General features: G+C 30.5%; 2 protein-coding genes across 2 annotated transcripts; one reads left to right on the forward strand and one right to left on the reverse strand.

Moving 5' to 3' along the window:
* The first annotated feature begins 224 nt into the window (after positions 1–224).
* Positions 225–10442, forward strand: LOC148280489 (ubiquinone biosynthesis O-methyltransferase, mitochondrial-like). The gene is made up of 6 exons (XM_088228299.1): positions 225–376; positions 2834–3058; positions 4940–5060; positions 6111–6242; positions 8132–8402; positions 10287–10442. The coding sequence occupies exons 1-6, from the start codon at positions 330–332 to the stop codon at positions 10400–10402; spliced, it is 912 nt and encodes a 303-aa protein (XP_088084425.1). The 5' UTR covers positions 225–329; the 3' UTR covers positions 10403–10442.
* A 1627-nt stretch (positions 10443–12069) lies between these two features.
* On the reverse strand, positions 12070–16785 carry LOC148280490 (circadian clock-controlled protein daywake-like). The gene is made up of 3 exons (XM_088228300.1): positions 16596–16785; positions 14915–15067; positions 12070–12324 (listed from the first exon to the last, which is right to left on the reverse strand). The coding sequence occupies exons 1-3, from the start codon at positions 16768–16770 to the stop codon at positions 12173–12175; spliced, it is 480 nt and encodes a 159-aa protein (XP_088084426.1). The 5' UTR covers positions 16771–16785; the 3' UTR covers positions 12070–12172.
* Between the last annotated feature and the right edge of the window lie 2845 nt (positions 16786–19630).

Genomic DNA, 19630 nt, shown 5'->3' on the forward strand with positions numbered 1-19630 from the left:
ATAATACAACAGTGCATAAAAAATGTTTAGTAATATAAAACTGATTAACTTAGTAAAATATTAAGTAAAAACATGTTTTTTAAAATAAATACTTTAAAAAAAACTATCTTTTGATATCATTTACATTCTGACAATCTTTAAAAAAACATTTTTCATATCAATGTTTAGGTACATTATTTAAACTTTAAATACGTTCCTCAAGTTGCCTTTGAAAATGTAAATTTAAACGTGGAACAACTTTCAGCTGTTATGTGCTATATTCTAAGTTGTAAGCCGGCAGAAGTAGTGTTTTTAAGTTAGATACTCAATATCAATTGAAAAAATTAAAAATGTTTTCAATTCGGTCTCAATTAATGCGCAGTGGAACTTTCCAAAGGTATTAAAACAAATATCGCTTGTGATCGTCACATTGTTCTAAAAATACTAAATTTGATAAAATATGTATGTGCGAAAAAAACGGTTTGAGAAAAAAATGAGCGAATCCAAAAAATAAGTTTAGTTTCTACGAGAAATTGGATATATATTTTTTTCCAACACGCGGTAAAAATTAAAGCATTTTATAAGGAAGTTCAGTGGTTTAAAAAAAAGAATTGTTAATACACTATTAAACTATGCCAAAATTTAAAAAAAAAGTGTATTATTCACCAGGGCTAGGATTTTTAGTTTAAGTTTTGTATTTCTGAAATTAATCCGCGTGTGACGTCTCAAGTTCTCTTCCGCTTCTTTTCGGTTAGTTTCGCCGGTTGGTCCGTTGACGATAAGCAAACCGGAAATCTTCCACAACTCTCCCATCATTGGTTGATTCGCATGAACTCGTGACGTCGCGTCGTTCAAAGTAGTTAGTTTTTATTAAAATATTTTTCGACGTGACGTCATGGGTGGAGTAATTACAAAACTTAAAAGAAATTATAACGCTGATAATACGATAGATATTTTTTTTGGTTTAGTTTGATAGTCTATTAATGGACTCATTGGGCCAGGTTAAAAATAGTTTTAATATTTAAAAATCATAATATCAGAGATTTGTGAACACACGCTTTTTTTACATTCACGCTTTTCCCCCCTCTTTAAAATGGTAAGCTCACATTATATATACAAATACGATCAATAAATATGTTTTATTTACATGTATAAAATAAATTATTTAATGTTCTGTATAACCAGTTAAATTGTGTTACTTAAAAAAATCTGGGCAGATTTGTTATCATTATTTTCTGGATACAGCAAATAGCACTTTCCGTACATTCCTTCCATACTGAGTTATCCTAGTTTTAGATGAAACAAATAATAATCCAAGAATAACCATAATATTCCTGTAATACATCTAAATGCTAATTTAAATTAGACTCCTCACTTATTTTATGGATGGCCTATTCTGAGTAGGACTGGATAATTTTTAAACACTCAAAAACAGTCAGTATTTTGCGCATTTATTTTTATTTTAATTCACTCACCCTTTCAATACAACTTATTTTTTTAATTTTTTTATTGTTTCATTTTTTTATATTTTTTATTATTATTATTTTTTTTTAAAATTATTTTTTCACACTCTTTATCAAAATACAATTCCATGTTCACTTTGCCCAGCTAACAAGGGTACATACCCCGTTCCAAGCTAGGCAATTACATTTTAATATATTATAATAGTTAACAAATTAATATACAGCACAGACAAACAAAATATAAACTTATTACTATTTACCAATGAATTAAAGGTTTTTTATACTGAGCTATAAAGATAAAACAGAACACACATTAACTTGGTTAGTGTAGCTAGGTATAGTCGTTAAATTGACGCCACAAGAAACAAACTACTGACTTCGACCCATTTAGATAATGTTATCAATATTCGAAATTTATTACAAATAATAAGCACCTGTAGTCCTTAAAATATAGCTTGATTAGAATGACAGCTGTCAAACTAATTTCATTAGTGATGGGAAATTACTGATCACTGATCAAATCGATTTTATCAGTTATTTCATGCAATCGTGAAACTCTGTTTCCGAAAATTGATCTAAAAAACGCAATAACAAGCCTATTATAGTGTGTTTAACACAATTATTCACCAAAAAGTAAGACATTTATACTTTTTTCATGAACAACGAATTATTTTTTTATTCGATCAATTTACATTGATCAATTTGTCCCATGTTTACCTTATTTGCAAAATGATGTAGCCTTGTAAGAACGTCGTTAATAATAAGGTTTATTTTAGTTTTAAAGCTGATTTTATAAATGTTTGAGTATGTCCAAATGCTTGCAGACTGGCTGGATTTCCTCCCTAGGGAGTTAGTTACATTAAAATTTAATTTACCAGAGAGGGAAACCATTTTTGAGAAAGGAATATAGAAGTCTAGTCATTTACAGGGCTTATGACCTGTCGTTGGCTGGTTTAAGTGGGTTACTTCACAAAAGTCATCAGATGGAAGAGTTAAGAAAATGTGGATGTTCAAACATGGGCAGAATGGTGAATGTTACACAGTGTGTAGAGTGGCCACTTAAACCAGCCAATGACAGGTCATAAGCCCTGTAAATGCCTAGACTTCCATATTCCCTTCTTAAAAACGTTTTCCCTCTGCTGATTTTATATGTTAATGTTGATTTATGTGTCAAGGATTGTATTAAAAAAATAAATTAACACGCCAGATACGAATGATTTTTCGGGTGTAAATATAAATAATTCCTTTGACGTTACTACAAAGGTATATCGTCACTTTTTCTGACAATTGTCATTGTAATCAAGCTATATTTTAAGGACTGTAGTCGAAAATTAATTTCAAAATGCATATTTTCAATAATATTTGACCGTGTTTGTTGTTTCCATTTTAAGGCTTTTAAAAGGGAAAGAACCTGAATATAGCAAGCCCTGTATTGTGACTAATTTAAGTAAATGTTTTGCTTATAATTGCAAACAATATTCGATACATGCTGATATATCGGCGTCTTCTAAAAATACAGTTGACGCTGCCCAAGTTCAGGTTTTGATAAAATATACAGAAGAGTGGTGGGACCCGAAAGGGTTTTTAAAAGCCCTGCATTCATACAACGAATTAAGGTAAGTTTAGTTTCAAAAATCCGATAAAAGAATCAGATCTTTTTTTTATTATTTTATTCAGATTCTTAGGACAAAGCAATTATTGAAATGCTTTCTATTATGTGTATTGTATGAATGAATTACATCGTAATACGAGTAAATCATATTCTTATATTTTTTTATAAAATGAGGAGTTTTTGTCAGAATTTTAAGTTTGTGACAATTACACCCATAAAAACTTATTTATTTATTTAACTTTTTGTAAATAATGTTATTTGTAAATTAGCGGGCTTATTGCCAAATGGTAATTTCTTCCAACCAACCAATAAAATAAAAGTTTTATTTTTATAATTCAAGTTACAGAACATATTCAATAGAAAAAAAAAATAATAAAAAGTTAAAAATGTATAAAAATAGAAATAAACGTATTTGTTTATAAATTACCTTAAATCAAAACTATTACTCAATGGGAAAAAGGAAAAAAGAGGAAAGAGGAAAAAGGAAAGGAGGAGAGATTAAGGAAGAGAAAGGAGATGTTTCTTCAGACGTGATTTAAACAGAGATAATGTAGTAACATTTTTGATGGTGGATGGGAGATGATTCCACAGTCGAGCCGCATGGACACTATGTATATGAGTTAGAGAAGAAAGAGGAATTGTGTATGGGTATTAAGAGAGTGCCTTGAGAATGAGAACGAAGAGGTAAACCATGAACTGATAAGCGTTGAAATTTTTCACCCAGGTATATAGGAGCGTTAGGACTATGAAGTACATTGAACAGAAGTGAGAGGGAGTGATAGTCTCTCCGCTGTCTAATTTTGAGCCATTTCAGTTGCCTACGATAATCAGAAATGTGGTCATATTTCCTAAGACCAAAAATGTACCTTATGCATGTATTCTGAAGTCGTTCAAGTTTATCAAAAATGAGAATAGTCCAGAAACCGCATACGCACGTCAAACAGAAGACGACTCAACTACTCAGAAATGAGTAGATTTACGTTTTGACCCATTAGTTTCTTTGTAGACGTCGCTCAGTACGCAACTCCTGATTCGTATTTAACCATGCCGTGTTGTGTCCTTTTAAAGTGTAGAAATACTGCTAGGATCTTAAAGAAACAGGATGGGATCACACTTCATATGTAATTACCAAATGAATGTGTAAGTAGCAATTCCATTACTTAAAAATTGAATTATTTTTCCATCTGTCAGATTGTCGAAGAAACAAAATGAAAATTTCGTTGGTGTTGCCAGAGTAGTAAATTTTTTTACCCTACTTTGCTCATATAATAAGGTAAATAATGAAAATTGAACCTCGGATTAAACAACGCCGTGGTGAACATTTGGCCGACAAGCGCCTCTATCGCATGAAGCACCACAAAAAATGCAAGAAAAACATTTCTATTATATTTTTGAAAAAAAATCATTAAATTGCATTTTTTGTTACTACATCTTCTCATCAGAACGTCTCGACGAAACCGTAGCGAAATATGGCAACCCTACGTATGCGGTATTTGATGGGCAAGCTCTTTATGGAATAGTTTTACAAATCCAATCTTGGAGTGAGAAGTTATTTGATGTCGTATATTTCTTGCTTTTATCGGTACCTATGTGTTTTATTTATTTATTTATTCACAAAACATTTTATTTACATTTATTGAGACACGCATCCAATTCTATGGGCCTAAAGTTCCGTGTTAAGCTAGAACGAATAATAAACTTAAATAATATAGTAAAACAATCATTATATACAAAACAGGAACACCATTAAGAAATTTCACGTAGCATATCAATGAAAAAAAAAAACATTTGATTTACATGAAATAACCAAATCAAATAATAATCAAGGAGGTTCCAACGCAAATACCTTTCCATTCTTTAAATTGATTTAGGTGTTATGTTTTAGAGTACCACTGATAACAGATGGATTAAAGAAGGCTACCCCTGAAAATTTGACGGAAAACATACTACCCCTACAAGGGTTTAACATTTTAGAAGTCGGGTGCGGAGGGGGCATATTATCAGAGGTAATGCATATCATAATTTTGTTATTTAAACGACACCTTATATCTTCCTAATTGTGTATAACTGAATCACTTGTTTGCCAAACCCCACTTGTCCTCCTAACCGTGTTTGAGAGATAATCGATAAAAACAAATTTTCTTTGTTTATAACAATTAGTACAAAAATGTAATGTTGCAGAATGGCGTAAAAAATATTTCTAATTTCATATGATAAATATTTTATTTGCAAGTTTTTCCACAAATCAGTAAAATTGATAGAAAGTCGATGGACAAGTGATGTTTACCAAATAAATTTGGACAAGTGTCGTATAGTGTAAAAAACATTATCCACTTTGAAAAAAAATTGATAAATATCAATAAGTTTTAAAATCAAAAATAAAGTTTCTACCTAAAACATCTTTATTTAACATTGTTTAATATAACAAAAATTAGTATAATGGGATAATATTATAGTCAAATTAATTAAAGATTAAAGCCACATTTTTACAACGTTATAATGGGACACAAACTTATATACGAAATTACACAAGTGAGATGTTTTATGTAGCTCAGCTATTTTTTTATATATTTTTCTGAAATATAATTTAAAGAAATTAAAGATAGGATCAGTGTTAAGAAATATAGTTGGTATTGTTTGTTTGTTTGTTTTTTTTTGCACCACAACAGACCAGGAGGCCCAATTACAGTGGTGAACTACAGCCAATTAACACTCAGGCTTGAGAAGAATCACATTCAATTTTTGTGTTCTATTCTAAATCTATCTCATATATTTTTATCGGTATTCGTAGTATGTGATATTTCCCTATTAGGAGAAAGTGGTGTTTGTGACCTTAAAATAATGTAGGTAGAAAATTATGGCTTCTTAACGGTAAACACCTAAAATGTAAATAAGTATGGGATGCTAAATATAATTCTTATTTTCATAAATTTGAAAGTAATTGTGGTTTGAAGCCTTTGTCCTGAACACAGTTATACTATGTTATGTGAACGTTTATAGTTCCATATCAAAAGTTTATCTGTCTCTGCTGAGATGTATATTTTTTGTTTTTTTAGCCTCTTGCTCGACTCGGTGCTCTGGTTGTGGGTTTGGATGCCAGTGACGAGATGATTACAGTGGCCAAGTCTCATGCACGTCTAGATCCAATCCTTTCAAATAGCCTTTCCTACCTACATTCTACTATTGAGGTAAGTCAGTGTCCGGTAGAGGTAGATCTATCTACAGAATCCCATCGTATTTAAACACTGGGCTGCACTATAGGATAAACATTACATAAAACTAACCTGCCACTTTATTTTTCACATTTTCATTCCTCCTTACTTAAATACTAGAAAGTATGGAATAAAGAAATAATTACACATATTTTGAAATCTTTTTTTATTTTATTAAAATATTACAACAAACATGACGAACATTTTACAGAAGGGAACAGAAGTATAAGCATCCGCAGAGCTTCTGACCTATCATTGGCTGGTTTAAGTGGCCACTTTAGGGGAGACAGGGGGTTGAAACAGTTTTAACATTACCTTGTATATCTCAGTCTAAAACAGTACTACCTCAATGAACTGTATATTTTAACGTTGTCACCTTTTTAAAGTATATAATCCATACAAAATAACAGGACAAAATAATCGGGGTCAATGATAAAATCAGCTAAAACTGAAAGAACTCCCCACGTTACAACTCTCCTAGTACCGAGGTAAGTTGAAACAGAGATCAAGGTAAGTTGTAACAGTTTGGTATTTGGGGATTATAATTAATTTTTTTAATAAAAATAATACTATTTCAAAAAACAAAACAAATATGTAGAAAAATACACGCGAAACATATTTAACTGCTGTAATCAACCGTTGGTATGTTCATCTATAAAAATATATTGGTTAGGCTTTATCGTGCAGTTATTATAAATTATAACAACAGAGTCTTTCGAACATATTAATTGGGAATTCTGAAACACGAATAATCAACAATTCGGTGTCCAAATTCACACCACAAAACATTTTAGTAATAAAATAAATAAAAGAGGAGAGTTGAAACAAGCTGTTTCAACTCTCCTAGGCCCAAAAAAGCAGGCTTTGTTCAGAATAATGACTTTTAACATCAAAACTAGAAACAAGCAATAAAAAACAATATCACGCTTTAATATCACGTCAACGTTTACGTAATACGTATCGAATAACAAACCATCAAAATACAAGCATAAAACTTACTTTTGGTTTTTTTTTTCCGTCCAGATGTCATATACCCACAACCATTTCCTTTAGACTGCTGTTGCCGACTCCACCAAGTGGCACGTCAAAAAAACAATAAATGCGTGATGTTGCCAGTTCGCTATCGATCATAGATTTCTTGAAATCGCCATTGTTTCAACTCTCCTCGGTCTCCCGTACACACCGTGTAACATTTACCATTCTGCCTATATTTGAACATCTATATTTCTTCAGCTCTTCTATCTGTTGACGTTTGTGAAGTTAAAGAGCTGAAAACTTTATTGTTGCGGGTGAGAATCATTTGATTGAATTATTTCACCTACATACTAGTCAACGCATGAAAATATTTTTCATTTGTTATAATTTTTCTTGGACCAGATGGATTTATCAGTTATGTTTTGAGTTTGTCCAAATTTTTTGGATACAAACATTTGGACAAACTCAACACATTGTTGTTATTTTTTTGTTTACTTTCATTCTTTTGATATTCAAAAAACAAGATATTAAAAAAGGTCGGTTGGAAAAAATTTACACATGGCAATAAACACGTCAATGAAGAAGAAACACGTTCGTACAAAAAGTTAAATCAGAACAATAATGTTTTACAAATATAATTTCGAAATAGGCTGCGGAATTTCGCACTATTAATTTTTTTAATGGTTTTTCAATTATTCCAAATGAAACTTTGTCTTATTTAAGATACATTTTATAAGTTCTAAGAATAATTTATATTTTCATTACCATACGAAAAAGCATAATTAATCAACGAACAATTATTTTTAATTACCAAATAAGTACAAATATTGATTGATTACAGAATGACCCGCCCTCTGAAGTTGCATATTTTATTTGTTTTATTTTCTTAGGTACATTCGGAAGAGGCTACAGAAGTATACGACGCTGTTGTGGTCTCTGAAGTTTTGGAACACATCGTAGAAAAAGATTTATTTGTCAAATGTTGCATAAAAGCCTTAAAACCTGGTGGATCTGTTTTCTTCACAACATTCAATAAAACTTACCTGTCGTGGCTATGTGGGATTATATTAGCTGAAAAGGTGTTCAAATGCATTCCTGATGGCACTCATGATTGGAATTTGTTTATCCCACCGCAAAATACTTCACTGCTTCTCGAAAAATGTGAGCTTTTATTGTCAGTATTTTTACGCTCAGTCCTTCGTATTCGTATTATTAACGTAAATAATGAGGGTCAGTGTCAAAAGAGCTCGTGAGGTCGCGCACTGTTTTGCTTCATACAAGCTAGGCGCTATAAATTCACTTTAGAACTTTTGAACGATGACGTCATGGAAGTATTCCAGGATAATCAGCATGACAAATGCACGCTTGATTGGTCTGTCTAAAATGATAATTGCATCCTAAAGGACATATATTTATTCTTGATTTCTTAGTTGCATTCATTCGTTCATTGTCGCGCGACGGTCAAGGTTGTATTTTGAGCTTAAAGGGTTTATTTTTATTCAGAAAAAATCGAGATTACTAGGAAAGGTATACCTACTGTAGTTTTTCTCATATTTTATTTTGAAACATGGTAGGTGTTTCAGTAAAAAAATGTACAAATTAGGTTATTTTACGGTCCATATTTTTTAACTTCTCTAGAGTTTTTCTCGAAATCTTAAAAAATCAAATTTATTTTTTCTGTTAAAAATAACATTCCACTAAGTTAATACTAAATCAATAAAAAAATATTGAATGTTTGTCAATAATTGTATGTAACCACTGTACACCTTCGTAATGGCGTGTGTCCTGTCAGCACGTTGGTTTTATATTTTGTGCAAATACTGCCACGGTGAAGGTGTACAGATAGTGGGATTTGAATGTTGGTGTAATTGGTGTCCTGACGAAAAGACAGGTACGTCTCGAAATCGGTAGACATAGAAAAATCAATTAGTGGTTCCATACAATTATATACTAACATTCAATAAAATGTTTGACGGCACAGTAAATGCTTGTTAAAAATCTATTGTTAAGTCTTCGGACCCTCTCGCTTTTATTTTAGATTTTGTTGACTTTCTTTTTATTTATTTCAATAAAAAAATCTCAATAAACAAACACACCGTCCCACCGTTTCCCCGTAAGGATAGACAGAGAGGATATAACGCCACATCACTCTATCTTTTCATACAGATCTCGCTTCCTCTACATTCATACATCTTATCATGCACGCGCGCCGATTATTCCGACTTTTGACATGTCCATCTTCAAGTGTTTGTTAGATTTGGTCATGCCATGTCTTTCTCAGTCTTCCTCCATTTCTGCATCCATCAACATTTGCATTGAAAATATTCTTAGACATTCTTTCTCTGTCCATTCGCTCTACATGACCAAACCAGCGCAGAGCTACTTTCTTGATTTTGTCGATAGTGCTTATCTTAGCCTTACATAATGTACGGATCTCTACACTTGTGCATCTATCGTGCATAGTTTTACCACACATTTGCTTACCAAGAGATCGCACTTTGACAGCATTCAGCCTACTTTTATTCCATACTTCGCTTCCATACATCAGGGTCGGGATCAGGACTCCATTGTGAGTTGCTAATTTTACCCCTTGAGACCAACATTTATTTGCCAAGGTTGATTTAAGTGCAACGTTCACTCTGTTCCCGGCACTCACCCTCCTTTCGATATCGTTCTCAGTCATTCCATCCCTAGTGAACATACTTCCCAGATACACAAATTCTTCTACCTGTTTTAGTATAACCCCATTCACAGTGATTTCACACTAAGTCCTACTTTCATTTCTTTCAAAAACCATCACATTCGATTCATCGACATTCATCAGCAAATCGCTTCCCTTGCATGCACTGTAGACCTTTGTAAAATGTAATAAAAAATATGTAAATATTGATGCATAAAAATGTCTGCTTTAAAACAGGTTGTACCTAGTTAGGCAGACTAGACATGATCCAGAGAAATCTATTACCTAAGTGTGCATGTAGTAGATAAAGTAATTGTTATTTTTGTTAATAAACTATGATTATTATTATTTGTAATGTTTTTCAGATAACTGCCGGACGGTTTCAGTAAGAGGAATAAACTATAATGTTTTGAATAACAAGTGGCGCTGGGTGAAGCACGACAAAATGAGCTATGCTCTCCACGCCATAAAGCAATGCTGAATTTGTAATTAAAAACAATTGAAAAAAATTTCAAAAAAAACCTGCGTATTTTGAATGGTCTAAAAAAGAAGATCGTTGCACATTAAAAGTTCATAGTAAAATGACGAAGTAAAGCATATAAAAGTAGGCGCTGTTAAGTAAATAACAGCATTTATCGATACTATTCCTGGCCGATTACCTTTCTTTCCCATCCTTCCCTTGACCCATCCTTTTGGTACCTACCTTACATCAAGATAGAAGAAATTCAACATTAGAAGATTCGGATTTAGAACAAAAACAATACAAAATTTTTGACTTTACTTAAAATCGTATAAAAAGTGTTTTGATTCGTCGCGCGTCGTGGAAAACATTATTACTTTTTATAGTTCATTTTGTCATCCAGTGCCCGAAATTGAAAAACATTCACACCATATCAAAGGTAGGTATCCATTCTATGTTCCTATCCTTTCTCCAAACACTTCCCTATCACAAACTTGAATGAAATTCGTTTTTCATTTACAGTCCGCCTTTTCGTTAACAGGCGCAGACGGTAAAACCGAGTAAATTTTAATAATTGATTTTATGGAAATTATAGTTGATGGATGTGCAAATTAAAAATGCCATTAAGAATGTTCAACAAAGATAGCATCTCTTATGGTTAACATGATAACGAATTCGGTGAGCGATAATCGAAGAGTCGGTGTTTAAGGTATACAGGGTCCATTGTCCTTTTCTTAGTACATAACTGTAAAAACATTTGGTTCACAGTTGCTTGCTTTCTGGGAGATAGCAGTTGAATACGTGTGTAAGCAGTGTAAAGTAGTTCTACCAAGGTATCTATCCGCTTCTTGTCAATTTTGTTTGTTATTATGAGACGCATGTTTCCCGCTTAAAATTTCTGATCATTATTATTTAACATGTATTTAGATATTAGATAAACTTGTGTATACCTTTTGATATTTAAGTAATTTTACGTGATACAAGAAAAAAAGTGTCATTTGTAATTTTAAACAAACATAGATAAGTAGCATTATGTTATTTGGAAATTATAAAGTCATATGCCCTGTAAATGTCTATACTTCCACATTGCCTTTAAAAATGTGTGCAAATTCTTGTGCAATAAATGTCAATCTTGATAAATACCCAGTGCTGGAATCTAGCCATGTCAGTTTCCAATAAGTTAATACAACTTATCAATCGGCAGGAAATCGATAATTTGATGATACATCAGGAATACGTATTCGACTCATTTTTATCGATTGTTGTGCGGTATGGTCGATAATTCTGAGATTATGATAAGCATTGGTTTGCATGTTCCTGATAATTACCCAAGACTGACGCCTGTTGGAAGGGCTACCGCTATGATGAAAAACATCGCTCTAGATGTTGAACTGTTCCATGTATCCAATGGGGGTGCTACGGAGCAGGATTCTTCTTCTACTTTGAGAAGATTCACTTCTATGGACTTTTTTATTTTTTAATATGTATGTAGGTACGTCTCGAATTCCAGTTTGTAATATAAATATTATTTTTAAAATAAATGAATTGAATTGAATCGAATACAAACAAAACGTGGATTTGAAATGTGTGAAAGTTAAAACCAGTTTAATTGTATTTTTTGTAAATTAGGAAAGTGTTTATTAACAACTTTCTTGTTATAATGTCCAATATTAAAAGAAACAAACATGTAAACGTAAACTGGCTTTTATTTATCACAAATAGTATTGAAATTTGTTAGTGTGAGCTTTAAAAGCAATGAATATGTACAATTTATTGCATGTTAATACAAGGCTATGGTAAAATAAGATTTTCAACAGGCACTTTGGAGAAGAACTTGTTTGTTACTCGAACACACGCTTCCACTATTTGTTCAACTGCAGGAGGTGCTATGTCCTTCATAATTAGCTCCCAATTCTCGTTTATGAACTTCAATGTTGTCTCAGCTGAAAAAAGCAAATGAATTGATAGTTTATATGCAAGTTAATTACCGTCTGAAATTCTAATACGGAAAAAATACGAAACGTTTGCAGATATAAGTAAATATTAAGTTTTCATCTACCAAAACTGCCATCCATTAACATGAAAATTTGATACTCTACTAGGTAGGTGTTAGAGATGGATGTTTCGGTTATTTCAAGGAAGTAGCAGTAAAAGTTACAGTTTCACAAACTGTTTCGTGAAATGGTTTTTAAATAACAGTTTAGTACAAACTAAGCAAAAATCTGGTACAATGGTACAAGCAACTGCTGAAACAGTTTCACAAGAATAAATTATTTAATAACTAGTCGGTAAACGTGACACTGTTTCTAAAATAAGAGTTTAGAACAGTATGGACAAAACCTAGAGCTAGGAATCCTGTGAGGGGAGTGGGTGGCTGTGGGTTTCGCCCGCACTCCTATAAACGGTTTCACGAAGTAGTTTAGCAGTATTTTGACATGGTTTCTGTAAAGACTGTAACTGTAAGTTACTGTAAGTAACAGTTTTTTTTGTGATACTGCTACAGGTGTTTCACAAAAATAACGGCTTCTTTTTTTTACCTTTTCTCATATTATTATCTTTTACGCTTACTGTAATTTAAAAAAATAAACGTTACAAAAATATTTATTTTTTTAAAATAAAAAAGAGAAATACTTTACTTTTTATTATTTCCGCAAATATTTTAATTTTCACACCATTTCCTAAAAGCCGTAAATAATTTGTGCTGGAAAAATTAAAATCGAGTGGTGGTAAAGTGGAATTTGAACCTCGGATGTTTGGTTTGTGAGTCCGCAATACTACCGCGGGACCGTAACCCAGTTCATTTTAAAACAAAATTACAATTATTTTTTTATCAAGGTGTTAGTGCCAGTCGGTGAACTAAGTAAACACATATTTTTTGCTTGGTAAGCCCGCACATTAGAATGATTTATATGAAATAATTATGTTGCGCACACGAATGCATAGTTTATTAATGATTTAAATGGACTGTAGATAGTAATGTGATTTTATGTAATTTTTCCTCTTTTATCGTAAAGCTAAGTTTGACTTTTTTGCATTGCAGCGTGTTTTTTTAGTTCCTACATATCTTTTAAACATAATACCTACAATGTTGTTTTTTATCATTATTATTAATGTGTTTGTACTTCCCTACATAATATGTTATTTTTACAAATGCCGCTTGGGCGCATATTATGTAAAATAAGTTGAAATGATAAAACAAAATAAAAATAAAATAGACAGCTATTAATCGTACCTATGCTAATCAATGTTTGTATTTAATCAATAATACTTGAAGAAAAAACTGTTCCAATTTGAATCGATTGCATATATTTTTTGAAGGCATTATAAGTTAATGTTCTTGCGTTAGATAAATGAACTAGTTAAAATAAAGATATGGGCATTCAATAATCGAAATCGATTATTATTTATCAAATATTCTTAGCAGGGTAGAGTAGTAGTTTACTCTTTAAGAATAAAACTACAAATCTATTTGCGCGGTATCCGCTGATAACAGGTTGTTTACTACTGTAATCACTAATAACTTTCAGTGAATATTATCCGATTCGATTCTCAGATGATTTATTTTATCGTTTTCACACACAGATGTCAGTAGGTGTAACCAATATTAATTATTATAAGCATTCGTGTAACGTTCCTAATTTACTGTCTTATCTTTATTTTTATTAACCTAAGTATGTTAATTATAATATCTCGCATATTTAAATATAGTTCAATATATTAATTTCATTTTAAAAACTGTGTAATATATTGTATACCTATATTGTTTTATTTCAAAATAATCGGTTGACATATTATCTGTATTATTTGTTTTGTAATAGAACACTGTTATGTTTAATGTATATATTTATATATTTATAAAAGGCATTTGTGCCGTGTGCACTAATAAATAAATAAACATTTTACTTTTCTGGAGTAGTTTTAAAATTAACTTTGATTTCTTTATAGATACAGTGATTTCTGATCAATGTAATAATCTATGCAATTCTAAAAACTTTATGATCGCTATTATGTATATGAGGTCTTCAGTATCAAAAATAGCCGAACGATCCCATACCTATTTCGAGAAAATTTCGCAAAGCTGTAATAGCACTTCTTAATATAGATATTTACGAAAAATAATTTTTATATGATAATAATTGATGCCATTAACATGTTCAACAATTAACCTTAATGTTAACATAACAAAACAGGCTATTTTTAATAAGTATTAAATATGCAGTTGGCCGCTTTTGATACCATTTTTAGCTTTTGGCCATCTTTAATACTGAAAGCCTCATGTACTAGAAGAATAAAAAAAAAAAACAAATTGTAGCGATGATGTAGAAAAAACAAATTGTCTTCTCTTTACCAAAACGGGGATTTTTTTTTGATTAATTATAAATTAAAATGGGTAAAGTTTTAGAGGAACCAATAGAAAACATATATCTTGGAATATTTTTTAAACGTAGACTTGATTTTTTTGATGTGTTAGCTTAGGTAAATGCTTCTTTCTTACAATGAAATGTACATATATTATTAATATAAATTTCTTACCCAGAAACTGGTTTCCATTGTAAAGATTTTTGAAATCAAATGTGGCTCTATCTAAATCATATGATTGTTTGTAAATACTTGCGTGCCAATAGTCCTTCCCACCTGGTCCTTTTACTGAATCAAAGTTATATCTCAGGTGGAAGCTCATGTTAGCTGAAATAACAAATTCACAAATAACAGAATGCACTAAAAATCGAGCTTTTGTGATGCTAAAACACAGTCAGTCTAATCAAAATCCATATTCAAACGAAGCGTTAACGTCTGTATTTGCAAAGTACTATTATATATATTTATATTCTTTGAAATCACAATATTAAACGTTATAACTAAGCTTTTCGGTTTGAGAGCACGTTTGTTCCTTTGTTAAGGTTTAAATATAAAAAAATAAATTTGTACAATTTTGTAAAAATGTACAAAGCATTTAAAGTATAATACAAAATACATTTTACTTGATAAAGGAACAACCGGTTGTTATATTAAGTCCTAAAGAAGTTCAGTGTTACGGGAAATTGGATGTAAAAAATGTTTTCTTACACGCGGTAAAAATCAGAGGATTTATTTGAACGACGAAGTCTCTTTAAAAATGTATAAAAAAAATTATGAAAATATTTTTTACAAAAATTACCTACTCTAAATGACTGACGTCACAAGTTCTTCTTAGTCAACCAATGATAGTGTTGTTATAGATTTCCGGTTTCCGGAAAGTAAACAAACTAATCAGAATAACTCACTAAAGAGAATCAGTGACGTGACGCGTGGAGTAATTGAAAAAATTGTAAAATTTAAAAAAATTCGTAGCTAAGATAATGCGATACTTAAAAACGAAATATATTTTTTTTGGCTTGACAGTCTATTGACAAATAAAACGAAACACTCTCATTGAGTTTGATTGGAAACGAAAAAATATATGGTTAACAGAGATGGAAAACATTTTTTTATTAAAAGTGGCAACATTAAACACTGTGTTACATTCACCTAAACATCCATTTGAATTATTCTTTCATCTGTTGATTTTTGTAAAGTAAAAGTCCTTAAATCTTTATTGATGCGGGTGAGATTCATCTGACTGAATCATCATTATATGGATGTTCAAATTGGTAATATGGATGTTCAAACTTGAGCAGAATTGTGAAAGTTACGTAGTGTGTAAAGTAGCCACTCAAACCAGACAATGACAGGTCATAAGCCCTGTAAATGCGAAGACTTTTTTTTAAAATCAATTTTTTAATTTTTATACTTTTTTTTTACAATTAAGTTTAATCAATAATGTTTTGAGCATGTCCTAATGTTTGTAGACAGGCTGGATTTCCTCCCAAAAAAGTCATTTGGATATCATTTTTTGCAACAGAGAGGGGAAACATTTTTGAGAAGGGTGTATGGAAGTCTAGGCTTTTACTTAACAAAAGTCAACAGATAGAAGAGCTGAGAAAATAGGATGTTAAAACATTGGCAGAATGGTGAATGTAACACAGTGTTAAAAGTGGCCCCTTAGACCAGCTAATAATAGTTCATAAGTCTTGCCTAGACTTCAATATTCCGTTTTTCAATTTTTTTTCTTTCTCTGTTACGGTAAATTTTGATCTTAATAATAAGGAAATTCAGCCTGTCTACGAGCATTTGGACATGCTTTAAGCATTTAAAAATAAAATGTAATGTTCTCATTTAGTTATAAAAAACTTACTTAAATAAATGATAAAGTCTCCATCGCCTTGAATAGGTAAGATAACAACCCTTCCATCAACTTTATAGTGCCCCTTCATGATAAGATTAGACGTGTAATCAAATTTAGCTTTTTTTGTTGTCAAATTTTTCCTGAAAAAAAAATTATTTACGGTAACACTACGCTTATATGACATATTGAAAAAAAATATATACATAGTATATGGAAGTGGCGAGCAGTGATTTATTTTATAGGTAATCTACAAAAAAATATCATTTATTTGTACCTGCATATAAGTACATAATATATAAGTGATATAATTGAGGGCATTGGAAGCAAAGATAGCAACCTCCAAAAAAAAAATTTTTTTGGTTATGTTGTCATTTTGTAGTTTATCAACTTTATTTTTATAAAAAATTATGAGTTGAGTTACAAATGTAGTTTAAAATTATACTTCTGATGGTTTAAAAATAGTGTAAAGCAAACATAGCAATATCCATCGGCCATTTTGTTCGATCAATGACGGGCTTGAGATTTTAATTTTCACAATGGCCGTGCCATACAATTATTAAGAATTTTTTTGAATTCGTGTTTCTATTAAAGCTAATTTATTAGTGTCTGAAAATAACATTTCTAACATAAAGACTCTCTTTGGCATTAGTGTAGCAGTTTTTGTTATTTTTCTCGAAAACACCAAAACGGGAGTTTGCTATCTTTGCTTCCAATGCCCTTAATTATAAGTAATAAAATAATAAATTACTATTTTTCCTGTGGTTCTGTGAAAATCAACCCGAGCATTTTTTTTATTATCACTGACCACGCGATATACGTAGCTTTATTGTACACTATTTTAATACAATACTTGTACAAGAGTTAAATAAAATACCATAATGACATTCAGCAGATATTTCTATTTTGATTTAAACGTCAACACTCAGCATTAGCCGATTCATTTTAAAATAAATATAACCAAAAACGGCCACTTCGAACGCCAAATGTCCCATGTGATACATAAAATGTCAACGGTATCCTACCAATAAAAACAGTCCTTCGGAAATATTGTTCGGAACACTAGTTTCCAAAGAGAGAATTTTTAAATAATATTTGTAATCTGCAAGCTTGTTTTAGTACTAAAAAACCACGACTAAGTTTGAGATGTAAAATATAGTGTATTTTTTTGTATGGGGGAATAAGTTGAGGTAATCAGCTAGTTTCATCGTTCACTAAGACGAGCTGGGCGCTGGCGCAGTTCATAGATTATTTTTGTAGGTAGATATAAACGGTGGTGGTGATTTATGATAAATAGCAATTATTTAATTTATTTTACCATAAATATAGTTACTATAAGACATTATTATCGAAAGTCAAATATAATGGTAAGATGTGCATAATCGCTTGTTTGGACGATTCGCCTCTGGTATATGGTTGGTCTATTGATATGACGAAGGAATATATTTCAACATAAAAAAAAAAACAATTGAAAATAATAAAGGTTGACATCAGTACCAAGATATTCAAGAATAATAATTTTGTAAACAAATACATAATAAGAGTTTTATTCCTCCAAAATGAATAAAGCCTATTTTAATTTCACATAAATTATTGCTAAAACAACGTTTACACGTGGACAAAACAATATATATTTTATCAACTACCTTTGGTTTAAAATCTTCTCCTTATGTTGCTTTTTAAAATTTCAAATATCGCTGTTATTCTTTCTTTTTTCTCTGCTACATTGACATGTTTTTATACTTTTCGACTACTTTTAATTACTTATATTGTATATGTATATAAAATCAATATATTGCTGCTCTTATTATGTGTCATTAATTTTGAAGATGTTTTTAAATTGACTTAAATTTATTTTCTTATTTAAAGATTCTTTAAAGATTCGTCTCATCGTTTCTTTGAACCCCTTAAAATATGTATGTGTATATTTATGTTTTTCCTTTTTAAAAAAATGTTATTATTATTTTATTCTATTTTTACATCTAAGCATGTTTTTCATTCTTTTTTTTCGATTCTTAACTTTGAATTATTTTACAAATTTTCTTCATTTTTGAAACTTTAATTTTAATTTTTAAACAGCTTCTATTTATGTTTTTTTTCCTTCTCTTTTTTGTACTTTAATTAATAACCTTACATATAATTACTTTATAATATGGAAACTTTGCTGGTCCATTAGATTTAAGTCTAACTGTGTAAAATATAAAACGTTGTAACTGTACTGTATGTTTCCTAAATAAAATAAATAAATATATGACAATATTGTCTTGTCCCAGCTCCGTGAACAGCGTCCACAGAAACACCGGGACATTACGAAAAATTGACCGCAATTTACATCTTAAGCGGATGAAGGAGCATATTATTAGTAGGATGTATAGTAAAATGCGTTAATTTTATAGTAAAAACTTGTTTAGTAAAAATTGATTTTTCACAACAATTGGGTTATAATAAAAATCATAAATAATAATAATAATAATTTGAATGCCATTTAAGAATAAGTTTTACTACATATTAGTTTTGTTAGCAAATAATTATCACCTGCTTCACAAACGTATATTTTTTATAATATATATTTTTGTTCTTTTATTGTGCGTTTTATAATATAAATAATAAAGATATTAAATATAAACATTAATACGTATTAATGATTATGATAAAATTATTAATAAACTTATCAATGAAACTTCTTGGTTTAGTTTTACTTTTTATTATTTTGACCAACGAGCGCTTTCGCCTAAGTAGGCATCTTCATTATCATAATTATTAACTATGAAGTTTTATCAAGAAATATCAACAAAAAACATTAATATTATTAATACGTATTGTTTAAAACTGTCTTTACATTTTGTAACTTCTTTCTATATATTAAATCTTCTTTGTATATTCTCAAATATAAAATAATATAAAAAAAGTATTTGGTGAAAATGTTCTTGTTTATCTTCTACTTCGGTTCTTGTTTATAATGAGAGAAAAATTAACAAAATTACACAGGTGATAAAAATTAACGCAGCATACTTTTGGTTGCACACAAAATACACATCCACGCCAAT

Source organism: Micrasema longulum, unplaced genomic scaffold, assembly GCF_059751315.1.
Source record: "Micrasema longulum isolate JH-2025_06_02 unplaced genomic scaffold, ASM5975131v1 h1tg000576l, whole genome shotgun sequence".
Classification (NCBI taxonomy): Eukaryota; Metazoa; Arthropoda; class Insecta; order Trichoptera; family Brachycentridae; genus Micrasema; species Micrasema longulum.

Excerpts from the sequence above, each read along its gene's own strand:
- LOC148280489 (XM_088228299.1), top strand. The coding sequence starts at position 330 with ATGTTTTCAATTCGGTCTCAATTAATGCGCAGTGGAACTTTCCAAAG. Across the intron at positions 6,243-8,131 it reads ACCTACATTCTACTATTGAG|GTACATTCGGAAGAGGCTAC; the intron begins GTAAGTCAGTGT and ends TTATTTTCTTAG. Across the intron at positions 8,403-10,286 it reads TTCACTGCTTCTCGAAAAAT|ATAACTGCCGGACGGTTTCA; the intron begins GTGAGCTTTTAT and ends AATGTTTTTCAG.
- LOC148280490 (XM_088228300.1), bottom strand. The coding sequence starts at position 16,770 with ATGTCATATAAGCGTAGTGTTACCGTAAATAATTTTTTTTTCAGGAAA. Across the intron at positions 15,068-16,595 it reads AGACTTTATCATTTATTTAA|CTAACATGAGCTTCCACCTG; the intron begins GTAAGTTTTTTA and ends TTGTTATTTCAG. Across the intron at positions 12,325-14,914 it reads CAATGGAAACCAGTTTCTGG|CTGAGACAACATTGAAGTTC; the intron begins GTAAGAAATTTA and ends TGCTTTTTTCAG.